The sequence below is a fragment of the Leuresthes tenuis genome, unplaced genomic scaffold (assembly GCF_036924035.1).
Source record: "Leuresthes tenuis unplaced genomic scaffold, fLeuTen1.0.hap1 SCAF_18, whole genome shotgun sequence".
NCBI classification, from domain to species: Eukaryota; Metazoa; Chordata; class Actinopteri; order Atheriniformes; family Atherinopsidae; genus Leuresthes; species Leuresthes tenuis.
In genome coordinates, this window is record NW_027325372.1 from 3000695 (window position 1) to 3018640 (window position 17946).

A 17946-nucleotide genomic window follows, 5' to 3' on the forward strand; every position below is an offset into this window, starting at 1 on the left:
AAAGTAAAAAGCTTATAGAGGTGCTATATGAGTATTCGATTTATCTGATGACGTTCAAAACAGATTTACAGAGGAAAAGGTAAATGACTGCAGGTGCACGTATTCACACATTTTATAATTACAATCATGCATTACAAACCAGAAGTTTCCTCATCAAAATTCAGCCAAAAGCACGTTTTCAAAAGAGATTTAAAAGAAATGCTTTGAGCTCAAAGCAGCTCAAGCCCAGGTCATCATAGCTCCTCCTCCATGCCTCACAGTGGGGATGAAGCAGCTGGTGAAATCATTCGATGATTATTGCGGGCTCTGATCTGAGCTGTTATTTACCGACTTCTAATCAGTTACTCCTCTTAAATTAACATCTAAGTTGCTGTAATCACAGCTTCTTCAACAGAAATATTCTGATCTTTTGTCTCAGCGGAGTTCTTTAACCAGTAACAACTGATGGTCTCAAACCAAGTTACCTTTTAATTGACCAGGCTCATCTATTAATTGGAAACTATTCCTGTAAAAAATCTTGTGAAAGGTGCTTAAAATACTTCTAAAAGCATGTAAAACCTTCATCATGGCAAACAATGGCTGCTTTGTGGTATCTAACATATGAAACATCTTTGTTTGTTTACAACTTTTCTGTAGTATCAACAATTAATTACATGATGCAAGGAGGAGGGATTGAAGATAGCTTTTCAAATTGTATTGAAGTCATTTTAAGTTCTGGGAAACAATAAGTCAAATTTGTTAAATAAGGAGGAGCAGATGCAACAGGAAAAAGTAAAAAAATCTCCCTTTAATTGTAAGGAAACTGGACTTATACCCCTCAGTATTTTAATGTTACCTGGCATACCTTTAATATTAGTTGAGCAATGAAAATTAGCTATCTAAGGACGGAAGTGAGTAGAAATAAATGCAGTTATTGCACAGTCGACTGTAATTATACATTGTTTTAAAAATATATGTTGGGTTCCTGTTTGCATCCAAGTTGACTGGAGCCCTGCAGACTAAGTACCTACATGGTCACACCAGAGAAATGATAAGAAGCACATATATTCCCCTGGTAATTAAGGTCAACATTGTAAATATGACGTAACCTCTGTAAACATGTTTGTAACTTGATCAATCATTTACCAATGTGTTCTCGACTTAGAGATGGTCAGAGATTACTGGGGCAATGATTGACACCTTTAAATGAACACACTGACTCCGCCTTCTGAGCATTGAACCAATCAGTGGCTTCGGGAGAAGCAGGGCGGAGTTAGTTGTCTCTTCCCCTGAAAGAAAGGAACGCTTGTGTCCAGCCGTTGGTCGCCATTTTGAGGACTTCCAAAAGGCCGTGAGAGACAATTTTAACGTAGCTAACCTTTTAGGCTATAATAATAATCGTCGATCAAAGGATCAATGTCTCGATTTAACAATAATCGTGGCGGTCTTGGGATGAATAATTTCCAACCCCGAAGAGGTGGAGGGCCCGGTGGCCCGATGCGTGGTGGGTTAATGCCAAACCCTCATTTCAGGAATCATCCTTTCCAGAATATCAACCAAAATCGGAGGGGACACAATAATAACTTCAACAAACCGCAGAATCAAGGACCACAGAATAGTCCACAGAAGTCACAACAGAACCAGTCGATGCCTATCATTCCCGCACCGAGTCCCGGCCCGGCCCTCACGATGAAAGGCCCGATGCAGCAGGAGCAGCAGAAACCGACACAGCCACAGCAGGAGCAACCGAAGCCGGCACAGCAGCAGCAGGAACAGCCGAAGCCGAACACCCCTGCGCCTCAGCCGAAGATCCAGTCACCACCGCCAAAGCCAAACGTGACCTCCCCTCAGCCCAAACAGGCAAACCAGAATCAGAACCAGCAGCTCAAGTCACCGGCTGGAAATGCTAACGGACAGCAGCAGAAGCAACCCCCCCAGCAAAGCCCCAAGCCCGTTGCCCAGCAGGCCCCCAAGCCTAGTCCCCAGCAGGCACCGAAACCTGGACCCCAACATGGACAGAAGCCAAGTCCACAGCAGAGCCCAAAGCCTGGTCCCCAGCAGGGCCAAAGACCAGGTTTCCAGCAGGGCCAGAAGCCCAATTATAACCAGGGCCAAAGGCCTGGTCCCCAACAAGGCCAGCGGGCAGGGCCCCCACAAGGCCAAAGAGCACCCACCCATTCAAATAAACAAGAAGACAGCCGTGATACGGAGTCAGACATGAGCCAAGAGAAGGTCAGTTTTAATACTTTTTACCTATTTTTATTTTTTTTTTTCTAGTGAATTGCGTCGACAGAAACTGTTAGCTAACAAGAACAGTGCGCTCGATATAATGAGCAATACATCCCACGCGGGCGGATCTGTTTGTATCGTTTGTGTTATAGCGGTAGTTTTCTGCTGTACCCTACGGCGGCAGTTGTGGTGAATAAACTCAGCGCTTCCATATCTTGTTCACTTTGATCGGCAGCCATCTTGTCAACGATGGGGAAAATTACAGATAATGTATTTAGTATTGACTGCTTTTGAGAGTATTACTTTAGACTGTTATCCAACGTAACCTGACGCCTGTCAATATGTTGTTACGCGAACCTGCATAAATATATATATTATTTATTTTTATTTTTTTTGTCGGCACACAAAGCGCGTGGGGGATGGGTGGTGAATGAACGTTTCACTTACAAAATAATATGCTTTCAAAACAAAGATAATTTTACTTTATATTGTGATATGTGATGCATTCTTGATTGTGAGTAAATCGCACATTTGTTTATTTAATTGATTTAAAGGAAAGAAGATGAATTCTTTCAACAAGACTGTTTTTTTTTTTCATTCGTCAATAACAACATTAACAAACTATTAATGAAATAAATGCACCCATCTATAATCTGTGGACACAACAGAATTATTATGACTGGAAGACAAAAGTATAATTTTTGGGAAACTTGAGTATAACATAATGCAGTGTATCCTTTAGTGTTTTTAACTGCTTTTTATGGTGTGGTAAGATATCTTCTAGCTAAATTTCAATTTTGTTTTTCAACAGACATTCATAGCTACATTATCCATGCTGTTGAAGCCCGGAGAGAAGTCCTACACACAGAGGTGCCGTCTGTTTGTTGGTAATCTGCCCAATGATATCTCGGAGGACGATTTCAGGAAGATGTTTTCAAAATATGGAGAGCCCTCTGAGGTCTTTATCAACAAAGGAAAAGGCTTTGGTTTCATCCGCCTGGTAAGACTTTATCTGTTTCCAGATCTATTTTTCTGACCAGATTTAGTTTACATCAACTGTGTGTTGCAGACTGGACACATCGCCCTGATCACTATGTTCTGTTCTGTTGCAGGAGTCCAGAGCTCTGGCAGAGATTGCAAAAGCAGAGCTGGATGACACTCCAATAAAAGGCAGACCTTTGCGTGTTCGATTTGCTACACACTCTGCAGCGCTGTCTGTGAAGAATCTGTCTCCATTTGTGTCCAACGAGCTCTTAGAGGAAGCTTTCTCACAGTTTGGGATGGTTGAGAGGGCCGTTGTTGTTGTAGATGATCGTGGTCGCTCCGCAGGAAAGGGCATTGTTGAGTTTGCTTCGAGATCAGCTGCCAAGAAGGCGCTGGATCGGTGCAACGATGGTGTCTTCCTCCTCACCACGTAAGTTAGTTTTGTCTTTGTAGACTCCGAACATAACTTTAAAAAGATGTTTGATGTCTTGACGTGTCTTTTTTTAAAATTTATTATTGTTTTAGGTCGCCTCGTCCTGTCGTGGTTGAGCCTCTGGAGCAGTATGATTGTGAAGATGGTCTTCCAGAGAAATTAGCACAAAAGAATCCCAGATATCAAGCGTAAGCATGTCAATTTAATCTAAATTATTTTACAGTTTTAAGAAAAGCTAATTAATTAAAGCTACAGATGGATGATCTGGCCTAAAAAACTAATATATTTTTGTTGTAATGCAACTCAATGCATTGTTTAGATTAAGGAAGAAAGCCAGCCAATACCCCAACCTGTGTGGCTCTTATGATCAGTTATGGGGGATGAGGGCTCTTCTTATTTGTTTCTAGATACTAGAAGAATGAGCCCAGCTACATGAATAATTAGAAAACGGCAGTTTAAAGAACAAAATTATATGAAAAACAAACAAATATGTAATAAGATGCTGGCCTCAGAACAGAAACCCTTTAACTTAATGTTTTCTGCTGTAATTGCATATTAAATACTTGGTTGGACCAATCAAGCAAGCTGCTGTAAACAGTCGAGGCTGGTATTCATTAACTAGAACCCAAACTTACCCCATCGGGACTCATTGTAGTCGGGCATTATTGTTGGAAACACTTATGCACATGTGGGACAAGTGATGTTAATGCAGTTATGTTGACCTAACATTCCATATCTCATGAATCATTTAGGGAGCGTGAGCAGCCCCCTCGCTTTGCCCGTCCAGGCACTTTTGAATTTGAGTACTCCAAACGTTGGAAGTCCCTCGATGAAATGGAGAAGCAGCAGAGGCAGCAGGTGGAGAAGAACATGCTCGAAGCCCGAGAGAAGCTGGAGAGTGAGATGGAGGATGCTTACCACGAGCACCAGGCTAATATGCTCCGGCAAGGTCTGTTTTGGTGTCAGTGTGACCTTTTGGATGCCTTTAGCTGTTTAATGCGTTTATTAATGAAAACATGTTGTTCATGTCGACCGCTTTGCTCAGTTTCCATCATTTAAACGCAGATATTTGATGTTTTCCTACAGAGCTGCTGAGACGACAGGAGGAACTGAGGCGCATGGAAGAGGTGCACAGCCAAGAGATGCAGAAGAGGAAGGAAATGCAGCTCAGGTATTTTAATTCATCCTAACTTACCTGCCCGACAGTATGACTTTAACCTGCCTGGTGCGTTTAAATCTGCGTCTTTTTCTGATGTCATGTTTACTCGTTAAAAACAGACAAGAGGAAGAACGACGCAGGCGAGAAGAGGAGATGCTTCGGAAGAGAGAGATGGAAGAACAGATGCGGCGCCAGCGTGAGGAGAACTACAGGATGGGCAACTTCATGGATGTGAGTTTAACGTCACTAACCCACAGTTCATGAACAGATGGTTAATGTTTGTTTGGCTGAACTTAACAGAAGTCTTTTATGGTCTAATTCCAGAGGGACAGAGAAATGAGAATGCATGCTGGTGGAGCTTTGGGCATGGGTGGTAAGTTTTATTTTTTATTTCTGTAACCTTTACAGGAGTCTGTTGTGTTGTTATCTGCTCATGATCACCTTTTAAGGCCTTTCATATAACCTGATGTGGCATATCAGGAAAGTCAGAATAATCACAGTTTGTATTGGAAACGGAAATATTTGGCCTTAAAATTTGGTTTTTGAAAAAGATGAAATGTTTACTGTGTGAATTTAAACTTTGGTTTACAGATTAATTTACAAATCTGTTTAGTTCACAGAAGCGGTGTAAAAAAATAACCAAATTAGTTCATAAGAAAGATAAAACCAAGGTGAGTTTCTGTAACAGACTGAATAATTGTTACATGTCACATATTAACTTAATGAAATGTGTGCAAATAAGAGCAGAAAGAAGGAAGTGAGCTCAACAGCTTCAGTGCACGTAAATTTCTAATCTCTAAAACTGCTTTTGTTAGACCGGAGCATGTGGCTCAGGTTTGTCCAATGGGGGCCTGTACTGATAGAAGGTGGTGAATATCGCTGGTTCTCATTGGTTTAGAGGATGATGGACAGTTAGATCCATAGACATATCTAAAGAATAGACGCGGCATCGACAGCTACTGCCTGCTGGCGCTGACGAGCCGTGGGGCCGCCATCTTGGACCGGTCGCCCGCTCCGCTCAGAGTAATCCGTCTGGCAGGTGCAATGATGTGCTTTTAATCAGTCATAACTCGCTGAATACAGAACTGATTTTCACCGTTTTTCTCTACAAACATCATACATGTGAGCGTGATACCGGGCACAGGATTCGGCGTATTTTAGTATTCATTGTAGGCTTAACAGTAACAGAATATTCTGGGATGTGATGTGTTATGTATGATAAGTAGGCTATTTTGCAAAAGACACATTATATATAATAATTTGCACACAGACGTATATAAAAACTCTAATATGTGATAGAGAAGCAGATTATTTACTACTCAGCTATTTTAATAAGTTGAAAAAAGAGGAAATAATGCATCATAAATCTATATATAAGAAAAAACAATAGAGAGAAGTTGTATATCAGGAAAAAAATGAATATCTATATCAAGATTGAATCAAATTGGCTTGAATGGTATCAACCATTGTTGCCGAAAGCAAAACATACCGAAATGCAATTAAATTATAATACAATTACATTGAATTATTTAATTACTCTCTCTAGATCTCTCTCTGAAATAAATTAAAATCTTTATCAGAAATAATGAAGACGGACAGACAGAAAAATCCTTTATAAAATGTATGGAAACCTGGAAACCTTCAAAATAAAAACGGGAGATTTCAGAAAGTCGACACAAAAACGTTTTAAAAAGAAGGTCCAGCTTATTTGTTCGGGTCAAAACTCCCATTTAGACACACATCTGTTGATAATAAACCAAAGCTGCTGATGTTTTAAGTCGGCTTGTTTGAAACTATTCTACAGTCAGATGTTGTCTGTATTTTTAAGGAAGTGGGGCAGGTATGAGACATGAGAGGCAAAAATGTAAAATTTCCTGCTCACTGTTATATCAGCAATATTTGCATTATTTCTACAACAGCATCCTTGTGTCAGCTGTAATCTAAGCCTGTGTTATGGAATATATGATTTATAAAGTCTCAGTTGGCCTAATCGCCTGTAAACCTAGCCTATCTTAACGTTTGCTGGCTGCGATTTCGGTGGCGGACATAAATACAGTTCAATAATATTCTATTAACAAAATACAACCTGTTGAATCTTACTTGTGAAAAGTAATCCCCTGACCCCTGTTCACAATCGTCCGCCGGTCTGCAGGAAAACAGTGATCTGGCATCTTATACTCAGTGTAGGGTCCAAGATGGCGGCCGTATTTCTCTCTGTTCTTTATTATTATTATTATTGTTTATTATAGTTTATGGTTGAATCCACCAGTGTTTGAGAAGGTGTGCATGCTGCCTTTGTGGACCGATAAAAAGCTCTGTAAATCCCAAAACCCACCACAAACATGAGAAATGTCTTTTACATTAAAAATAATAATAATTTCTGTGCGTGATTCAGAAGAATCAATAAAATGTGCGACGCAGCCACAGGATTAAGATGAACTTTTCTTTTATATGCATCTGTCACTGGTGGCTAAATATCACAGCTTCTCTCACAGTGCAGCCACATTGAGGTCCAAACTTTAACTCATTCTACACAAAATAATGCCAAATAAGTTGTTGCATACATCTAAAAACCACCATACAGGCATCTAATCTATACAAAATGAGTGCTGAGGCAACATGTATGTAAATCTGATTTAAATGGACTTATTCTATAGAAGCGGCTTACTGTGGAGCTCTTTTGGTGTTTGCTTGGTGTGCTTTCCTTGACTTGCTGTGTTTTTGTCAGACATGTCCTTTGGTGGAGCCAACCAGAAGTTCCCAATGAGTGGAATTGGCTTTGAGAATCAGCAGGGAATGGGATCCTCCTCTGGGGGCCTGATGAACAGCGAAATGGTAACGTATCCCACTTTGGGAAGATCAGTAGTGAATGTAGTTCATGTTTGGCTTTCCTTTTTGGTGGGAAAGACTCCCAGCTGCTTTTAAACACGAAGGCCGGCAGGCCGAGCAAGATGGGAGGATACGAGTGGTTTCATTCACAGCTGTCTTTGGAAGGTTTGCTGGTTGTTGAATGAGTCAGACGTACCGCCTGATAATGTTTCAGTGGCAAGCCACGCCCCCTCAGTTACCCTCAACCAAGTCTTACTCCACCTACAAAACCGTCAGGCTGCACTAAACCATCAGACGCTGCTCCTCAGCGTGTTTCTGACAGCTGTAGATGCACCTCTGTCGATCTGCTCACTCTGATGATGGCGTCTGTGTAGTAGAGTGCTATTGCAAGCCCTGTCTCTTGTGAGCTGGACAGGCACTTTCTCCTGACTGACAGCAGAGTGGCGTATACCAGCGTTGTTTCTTTTTTGTTCCCAACTGTTATAAACTGTGCTTTCACTCTCATGCATCATTTATTTGAACAGGAATGGATTCTGTGAAGCACACAAACAGGCTCCGTGTATTTTTGAGTGGAAGTGTGGAATCTGGTGTAATGCTCCTTTTTTTTTACTTTTATTTTTACTCATTTTTTCTTATTTTTTTTTCTTTTTTTAAAGACCTGAAGTAGGGTTGTACTTCAACGTCCACACAAGCAACGTTTACCTTCTTATGTTCATTGTAACTGAGCATTTCTGATGCTTTTAGTGCAGTGTGACGGTATAAAACCTTGAATTTACATCTCGATAAATTGGTCGTCCTTGAGGATAAATTGATGGGGGCAGGAGCTGTTTTGTGACTATTTGTTCTTAAGATAATTTATCTGAACGCTGGACATGTTTTCTTGGTAGAACTTTAGCTCAGACGTCAGGTTTGTTTCTGGATTACAGCTGAAGAGCTGCTAAATGATCTGAATATAAAGTATTTATGTTTCAGCTCCTCAAACTAAAGTGGTGCACGTTTGACTTTAAAGCACAGAAACCTTTTTCTTTCTTTTAATGAAAGCCTGTGGTGGTTATTTTCCTGCCACTTCAAACATGTTGGTTATGTTGATTTTTCCATCTTTTAAAATGGCCACCCTGACATTTCTAATGTCTTCGTTCCTGTGAAGTTGCATAAACGCTCAGTTCAGTCGTGTAACTTTGAGATGCACCGATTCTGTGCATTCTGGGTCAAATTAAACCGAGTCTCTGGGCTGCATCATGACATAAGCGTTCACCCCACAGCCTCACGAGCACCGCCATGATGTAAAGTTGTTGCCAATGGTCACTGAATTTAGTCACGTAAGCTCTTTAGTGGACAATAGTTGTGCTAAATGGAGGCTCTTCCTTAAGCACACAGTTAATTTCAGCTCAGATTTACCACATTTCCAGCTCAGAGGCACCAGAAATGTACAAAACAATGCACAAGTGTCCCTGCTCTTTGTGTTGTGTGTATTTTCCCCCGTCGTGGCCAAATTAGTCCAATGACTCAGCTGCAGTTCAGCGCTGCTCAGAGCGGCGGTGAGCTTTAAGACGTACGAGGAAACGAGCAGAATTAAAAGCACTCGAACTCTATCTGCACTGTCGGATGTTTTACATCCTAACCGGAGCTGTGAGTCTGGATTTAAAATGTCCCCACGGCACGGTCAGGGGTAAAGATTTAAGGCCCCATCAGTTTATTTCACTGCCTTTTCCACAGGAACTGTTTCTGCAGCGTCTCACAGCGGCTGCTTGTTTTTAACTGTCGTGTCAGACACTGTTTTACATGTTGAGGTTAACTGTCTCACTGGTGTAGAAACACTAACACCTTATAGTCTGGATAGTGTAGAGGTACGATTGCCACGTTTCATGTGGGTGACCTGGGTTCAAATCCCCTACATTAAAGGTACAGTAGGGGTCCTTAGGTCCCTTACCCTGCCAGTGTAAGTCGCTTTGGATAAAAGCTAAATGCATAAACAACATAAAACATATAGTGAGATGTTAGGAAAGATTTAGAGAACATCCTGTTAGCTGGTGCTCTTCTTTAGTTGATATCCAGAAGTTTGCTGCGTTCTTATTTAATAATTCAGAATCTCTCATTTTCAATCGGTGCATCTCTAAAGTTACTAAGAATAATGTATATTAGATCCACTTTGACAACTTTTACTACTCTTAATTAAAAATGAAGACGAGTTCTGAGCTTAATTCTGTTTTTTATTAGTTGGAGCTGTTTTCCTTCAGATTTTTGGCTTTTATTGTGGACTTTCCACTATTAGTTGCACAGATCATTTAAAGTCCACAATGACGGCGTTTTCTCTTATCAAACGTCTCACACAGTTCATGACTCACCTTCTTATTTGGAAGGGTTTGTCCAGCTGTCCCGTTTCTGTCGATGCCTTCACATCACATGTTTCTCATGGCTGGTCAGCCGTTTTCTACACTTTCATGACAAATTTTACACAACTGCATCAAATTTTAGGAGTTTGTCAAAGTTTTACTGGCACATTTATTCAGAAATTTTACACATTTCGAGAGAAATACGAATGCTGGCTGAAACAAATTGTGAATAAATGTATTTATTCTCATATTTTGTTACTGGCTGCCATATTAATGAACAGCAACACGTAGGTATAGTCTGCATTAACTAATGTTTGGCCTGATGAACAATCCGGCCTGTAGGATAGTGTTGGCATGCACTGGATCAAGGACCATAATAGGTCGGCTCTGACTAACGAAAGCATTACCCTCTCTTCCTTTTCCGTATGTAACCTGTGGCACCTGTGGACCTTCTATTGGAACGAACCGTTTCTTCGGATGTGTCTCCTGCTGGTTGTTTTGTAAACCTGCTCACGATAAAAACAAACCATACATTTTTTATGCACCTCCACATGGACATGAACTGTGTGCTTTCGCCATCTCATAACTTATCCCCCCCCCCCCCCCCCCACCCACCCCTCACAGCGCAATGAGCGCTTCGCCCAGGGCGGTCCAAGGGGCATGGGTCCTGGTACCGCCGGGTACGGCAGGGTCCGCGAGGAGTTTGATGGTCCTCTTAAGAAACCCCGTTTTTAAACGCTGCTCTTTGACGCCTCCAGCAGCACCATTTTGTATAGAGTCTCCAACAAGAACATTTTGAGTCACATTTGTGGTATTTAAGTTGAAAATGTTGCAACGTTTTAGCCAGGCAATTTACCCATTTTATGACTTAGTCAATATTTTCATTTTTTATTTTGTATTGTCCTTAGTGAGGAAGGAACGGTCACCCTGGTGTGATCCAGTTGTTCTTTCAGACCATGTATCTTTTTCGTTCTCGATGTATTATGCTCTGTGAGTCGCCGTGAAGTGATAACTGTAACCTTTTGAACCTCCCATGGCTGTGTTTTGTGCCACACATTTGGAGTTAAAGCATGTACAATAATAAAGACAAACTGGTTCCATCAGGACACACTTTTAACGTTATTTCCTAAAGCTGAATATTTCCTTTTGGACACAAAGCAAACGAGTCCCGACAATGTGTTTGCAAACTGCCACTTTAAGTCTTTTAGGGTTCTATGTGTTGTCTCCAAAACGAATCCTTGTCCTTCGCATCTTTGATTTATTTCCATCAAATTCAGATGATTGACATCTGTCGTTTATTTTGATTTCTAACGGAGCTGCTGTTGGTAGTTTTTGACTCTTGAATGTTCAACATCCTTTTAAAACCTGACCATTTTGAAGCTGTTCTGTGTAATAAGTAGAACTGCTTCCTCCGAGTTGATGTCTTTGTTCACCTTCTCTAATCGGTTTGCCGTGATGCTTCAGGGCAGCAGATGTACCACACATAGAACCTTAAAGACTCTGGATTAGTTTCTGACTGTTCTCCAGCAATCGTCTCCTCACATGCACGGATCACAGAAGTGTGTCCACGCTTTGAGGAGTTGACTACGTTCACATGCAGTTCAGTTTACACAGTAAAGACAACGATGAACTACTTTGACCAGCCTTTTGAAAGAAGTTTAAACACATTATTCCAACTGAAATTGAAGCCGAAATAACTCGGATTCACGCTGTTATGGCAACGCTCAGCTATCGAAGCCTCTCTGTACGTGCTGTAAAGTTCCCAATAAAGCTGCTCTCATTCACTTATTTTTAAGCCCATTAAGACTATGTAAAAGTTCACTTAAAGCATATCCAGACTGTTGCTCTGCTCTAATAAAATTAGGCTTTTTATCTTTCCATAACCACAGCTTAAAGGCGTCGGCTAAGCTTTCATGCACCTCAGTCTCCCACAGAGGAGGTCTGGAAGGTTTTCTCACAAAGTTCACGGCTTCTCGAGTCCTCTCCTGTGCATGTTTGCTGGCACACGGGCGGCGGTCCAGTTAAATGGCCACGTTGAGCTGAAACTAGCTTGACATATCTGTGCTGACTGGCTCGTGGTTAGATGCCAGCAGCCAGAAACTGGTGTCTTCTGCCATCCCTTATCTTCACGACCAGGACAGCGTTTCAACCGCTTCCTGACTAATTTTCGCCTTACTGTCCTGCATGTAAACGTAGTCTGAATCACTTGTTTCACTGGAACTTAGAAGGTAGATGCTAAAGTGAAAGGTAGAAAGTCTAAATCATGACTCCACGATTTATTTTTGGACTTGAGGATCAGATTTGAAAGAATGACTGAGAAGCTAAAAGGTCTTGGATGTCTTCTCCGGATGAAGACGGTCAGCTTTATGTTTTCCAAAAAAAAAAAAACCCACCAACAAATGGTTAATCTCTCTAAAAAAATGTCTAATTATTTTTGAGATCTTAAGAGTATTTGTACACTTGCTTTTTCTGATCAGTGTCCCACTCGCTCTGCTCGTTAATTGGCAGACGTAGCAGAAGAATAATGAACCTGCACACATTTCTGTTTATGTTGATCCTGAAAGAAACGTTCAGCCTGGCTTGGGTTACCTTGAGTTTCCAGGTTTTTGAACAGGCTCAAACTGCAGTGGGATTCATTACTACTCTGTGCTACATATTTTTTATGTTCTGAATCTACTGTTTCACAGAAATAATGTGTGTAAAACAGCCACATGGCACCGAGAAGCTCCCTCAGCATCTTTTTGTAGTCGGCCATCTTTGAAAGGGTGCTGGTACCTTTGTCATTAATGGGATTCTTTCCACAGAACCAGCATTTATTAGCTTTTCAGCACATGGCCGTTTTTAGATGGATCATAGCTGGATTATAAGAATCCACAAACGTGATATTTTAATATTCCACATCCAGAAACTGTCACTAAGTGAACTTCCATGACTGATAGGTTGGTTCTGATTCAGCTCATGGGTAAAACCTTAAACTAATTCAATGTTATTAAGGCTTTTACTTAAAGTTAGTTCTGCTTTTTTTCTGACTCCACATTTTTCTGCTCAACAAAAAGATGTCTGTACTTCCTGAGCAGTTTTTCAACCTTTTATCAGTTGTTTGGTACCGAGGCGCAGCCTGAAAAGTGAGTGTAAGTAATGTTGTAATCATGCCAACTCCTGAGATTAACCATTTCATTTAAGTGTGTCCTGTAGCTTCATCTTGTTCAGCTTTTACTCTGTGGAATATTGGTAGTTTTGGACGTCTTCATAAAGTCATTTTATCTGATTTATTTTCTTTTCTAATCTTAAATTTGGTGTTTTGTGTGGAAGACGAACCAGTAAGTTGGTTTCTGCTCGTCTGCTTCTTGGCCATCACTCAGTAAACTCTGTGAAGGGTTGTGTCCTGAGTGTTTTTCGTAACTTTTAACTAAATCAGAAAACTGCAAAGACGAGGCAGTGTGTGAGACACCACACTCAGGACTTATTGATTGCCTGCTAATGTATGCCACACTAAAACTAATTAAGCTCCTAAATGGTTTGATCCAGAGGATCTCGTGGCATCGGATAACCACAGAAAAAGACCAAAACAGAGGACGACTGTCCTTGGATTCATTTCGTCATAGTAACGGATATTCGGAGGGTTTTCCTCTCAAATGTTACGTGTGTTTGTGTTGTCTACATTTTTTTTCTTTAACAGGTCTGACCAGCTTTAAAGAGTTTGGACTGTGGAGTAAGTTGTAGCGTGAACACAGGAATGCTTTCGCTAAGAAACACAAACGCTGGACTTGTGGAAGAGACTTTAGTGAGTTTCACATTGTGCTCAGGATTAAACCGGGATGGATGGTAGTTTGTGGTTGGGTGAAGTCTGACTAATGCAGCTCTGTAGCTTTCTTCATGCAGTAGAACCTTTTGTCACCTCCCACACAGGTAAAACTCAGGTAAATCTCACTTTTTATGGCAACAACATGACTTCTTTGTAACGTGGAGTTTGTTGTGATTTTATCACTATTTTCTCTAAATTTAGGTACTTTTTTATTTTTTTTTAAGCAGATTTTAATAGATTCTGCAGTCATTGACGTGAGAGTTGGAGGGATATCCTTAACTCTCTTTAGTTAAATAACACGATTAAACTAAAGTTTACTGTCGTAAATGGGGCTGCCACAGTTAGTCGACTCGTCACGATTATGTCGACAATTTAAAATCGTCGACGACTAATTTAACAGTCGTTTTGTTTTCTTTTTTAAACTTTGTTTTTCTCTCAAAGCTGTTGCGGCACCTTCCACTGCTGCGTCTGCTTTCTGTCCTTGACACACATAACCGGGGTCAGCCGTGATGTCACAGGAAGTTAAACCAGACTGGCTCTGGTATCATGGCAACAGAGCTCTAAAGTGTGGCAGCATTTTAAGAAAACTAAAGACAAATGTGTGCACGGCAGTATCTGTAAGGCAGAACTTCCACGGCAGCACAACGACCTGAAAAGGAAGCATGTTGTTGTGGCTGATTGTGAAGAGGGACGTCATCTTGGTAAGCTAACTGGCTAGTTAGCTGCTAAAATTAGCGTAAACAGAGAGTTAGCTTGCTACTTACTCATACTGATAGCTGTAAACGTTAGCATTAGCGATGACGATTGGATTAATTAGCCTTAGCACATATTTCATGTGTTTTCTGTAACATTATAACAGTGATGTGTTTGAACAGGAACGCTAATGTTTTTTAACGTTACGTTTCAGTGCTAAAAAAGTAAATTTATCTTCAGTGGACGGCTTTGTTACAAAGCTACATGCACACCTCAGCAAGCAAATGTCCTGACTGAGTCCAAACTGAACATGTTGGTGTTGAGACCAAAACTTTTTGTGAATAATTCCTTAGTTTCAGCTGCCTTCCTCATTTAATTTAAATGCAGCTATGTTTGATGCCAGAGACAAATGAAGGAAAGAAAAACCTAAAAAAAAAACTTAAGTATTTATTTTTGTGCGTTTGCTACACAGTTAAATAATTGTTTGTTGCAACAAGCTGCATATTTCAAAGGATTAATGTACTATGATATTAATCACTTTTTTTAGTTAACATCTACCTTAAACACTCCAAGCTGAAAGCTAATTATGATTATATAAGAGCAGCTGCATCCTGGTGCAATAAGCTGCATGTTTTACATTAAATATTCGTGTGATCCGACTAGTCGACTATTAAAATAATCGTTTGTGGCAGCCCGAGTCGTAAACCTCTGATGGAACGGTGCTGTTTCATTGTTAGACCTGAACCCAGTGATCGTCCACAGAAGAAGCAAACTACTGTTTTCCTGAAGTTCTTCATGTTGTGAAGGTTAGCAGCGCAGCACCGGCTGCAGTTACCTGTATTAAACTGGTTGTTTGGGCAGTTTCGTGCTTGAAGATCCTGAATGAAATTAGTTTTTGTCATAAAGTAGGAAGAGACGCCATGGCAAGCAGGTATGTTTAAACAGAAAAAGCTTTGTTTGAAGTTAACGAAACATCCTTTTTTATTGTAATTAGAAAATATAAATGTTTGTTTTAGCTGAGACAGACAGAAGCATCATGCACGTAGTCTCATTGACCAAAGTGTACATTTAAATCTTGTAATGTTATGTCTGTGTGTTGGTGTTGTATACAATTTGTTTTTCCTTAACAGGTTTGACCATCTTTTAAGATGTTGGACTAAGAAAAGGAACTTTCCGAACCAAGAAATTCAAACTCTTTAGCTTCTCTTGGAGCGGTTTTGTTAGCATCACGGACCAGATTTTTAAAGGAGATGATTTGTGTTCATGGAGGCTTTAAATCTTTGACTGTAGCTGAAGATTTCAGTCTTTTTCAAGTTAAAATTAGGCCAACGTTCATGAACTGGCCCTTTGTTTTGAGTCTCCACAACAGAATGAATTTAATTAACATTTAAAATGGCCATTTTTAATCTTATCTAATGAATTTTCCATTTTTCTGGCCATAATGAAAGCAATAGAACCAAGATAAAATGCTAATTGTGCTGCAGTCTGCCATTTTGTTGTAAATCCAGAGCTCCTCTCCTTGATAGTTTTAGGCTCTTTTGTATTTATCAGTCATGAATCTTTGAGCAGCACTTCCTCCTCTGCCTGAAACCAGCAGTTTCGGCTCCCGTCTCTCTTGTGGCTCCTCTTGTCCTCTGATTGGCCAACTTCTGGAAGCCTCACCTTTTGGCTCATAGGACTCACATATTTACCTTTTTCTATGAAACTCTGGCCAAAGTTAACACGAACACCGACCAGTTTCTGACTGAAGATACCTACGAGTTCTCTGTCCTTGGACAGGTTTAGTCTACCTTTGTCGTACTGATAATTACAGATGTGTGACGCAGATGTTCACACGCTGGCACTGAACTAATGGGTGCCTTTTCTTTTCTCTGCCTCGCCCAGTACGTCGAACAGGGTCGAGATGTCCTCTCATTGTGACCCAGATTTAAAAGCTAAAGCTTGACTTTGTCTTATTAACCGCTCCGTCAAACACGAGTGACTCAAACTGAGTGAAGTTAATAGATTTTTCCCTTTCAAAGTCAGAAGAAAATGAGTCACAGACCAGCTGAAAGGAAACGTACAAACAGGCCAAACGCAGCTTGTTTTAAACTAACGGAAGGATTTGGATTGAATTGAGTGAGTTATTAATGTCATGAAACAGTGAAACTTGGACTCAGATGCGGATGATCCCGCTGAGATTAAATCTCAGTGTGAGGGAGAATCTGCTGTCTCTGAAAATGTGAAATTAGTTTGGGAGATGATCCTCGACTCTGGAAGAAATCCGTGTCTCGCTGACCGTTGTTGGTCTTTAGCTTCAGTTCAAACTCACTGTGCAGCCATCCTTTGAGGTCGTTAACTGACCCGCTCTTCTTCTAATTAGGCCCACAGTGATGCAAGTAGACCGCCGTGTTCTGGTCTAATGCTCCGATGCGCAGCTGCAAGGAGCGGATCGCTCGTTCAGGGCTCCGGTCGGTCGGCCGGCTTCACACCGGGAATGTAGCAGGTGTGCTGAGCTGCAGACGACCGACTTCTCCTGCAGCTCAGCAGCTGCCTGCACATCTGTTTTAAACCTTAATAATGACCATAAATACCTTTTCCAAGACCTCGGATTGATCTGAAGGCGTTAACGTTGCCCAGCTGTAACTTGAGAGCTGTAACATGCAACTTGTGAAATTAACTGAAGGTCATTTCTGATCGTAAATCACCATGGCAACAGGTAAGCTGTATTTTCACTGTTTTAATGAGATGTTTGCTGCACACTGCAGTGGAAGGTAAATTGTTTTTACTGCACATTTAGCTGAGAAGCGCTTCGCTCACACCTGAATCTCACCTGTTAACACTCCTGGTGTGAAGCCGGTGGAATGAGTTGTTGTGCTTGATCACCTCCCAGTACCGGGGGCACGGCCTCCCCTTTAAATACTCTCTCCAGTGCGTCACGGAGCTCTGATTTCAGACCAGCTCTGAAAAACAAAAAGGCCAAAAAGAAGCCGTCCAACTCCACGGTCATAGTTCTGCCTTTTAACACATTTAAAGCAACCACTTTCTAACATGTTTCCATGTGAATGTTTGGATTTACTCAGGAAACTGTCATGGATTTGTTCATCTGTGGTGGACGACACGTAACGTAGAAATAAAACGCCGGAGGCCTGAAGTCTGGATGTTTTTCCCCTTAAAGTGACTTTAACCGTGTGACTGATGTTCAGTCTGCAGACACATCCGATGAAACTTAAAGCTGTAACAATGACACATTTATCAAAGCTGTTTAATTCCTAAAGTTTACCTTTCTGTGATGGTGCTGAGTGTCTGGATGGGGGGGGGGGGCCCCGTTCTTGTCAGGGGTGTAACGGCTCATGAATTTAGTTGTGGACAAAAACAATTAAGTCTCCGAGTTGTTTAAGCTGAAGCCTTAGCAGGCCGTAGCACGCCGGGGGAAACGCCGCCGTAGCTCATGGTTAAGAAGCGTCCCGGGTTCACGGTGCAGTGTGGCGCTCCCTGAACCATCGCCTTTCCTTTTAAAATG

General features: G+C 41.1%; 2 protein-coding genes across 2 annotated transcripts in view; one reads left to right on the top strand and one right to left on the bottom strand.

Moving 5' to 3' along the window:
* LOC140275544 (tripartite motif-containing protein 16-like) overlaps positions 1-17946 on the bottom strand; it is a 292422-nt gene that overhangs the window by 68695 nt on the left and 205781 nt on the right. The gene's annotated exons all lie outside the window — the stretch shown is intronic.
* sfpq (splicing factor proline/glutamine-rich) lies at positions 1262-11052 on the top strand. The gene is made up of 10 exons (XM_072370279.1): positions 1262-2211; positions 3020-3208; positions 3321-3622; positions 3718-3813; positions 4378-4574; positions 4712-4796; positions 4904-5015; positions 5109-5157; positions 7513-7619; positions 10571-11052. The coding sequence occupies exons 1-10, from the start codon at positions 1396-1398 to the stop codon at positions 10679-10681; spliced, it is 2064 nt and encodes a 687-aa protein (XP_072226380.1). The 5' UTR covers positions 1262-1395; the 3' UTR covers positions 10682-11052.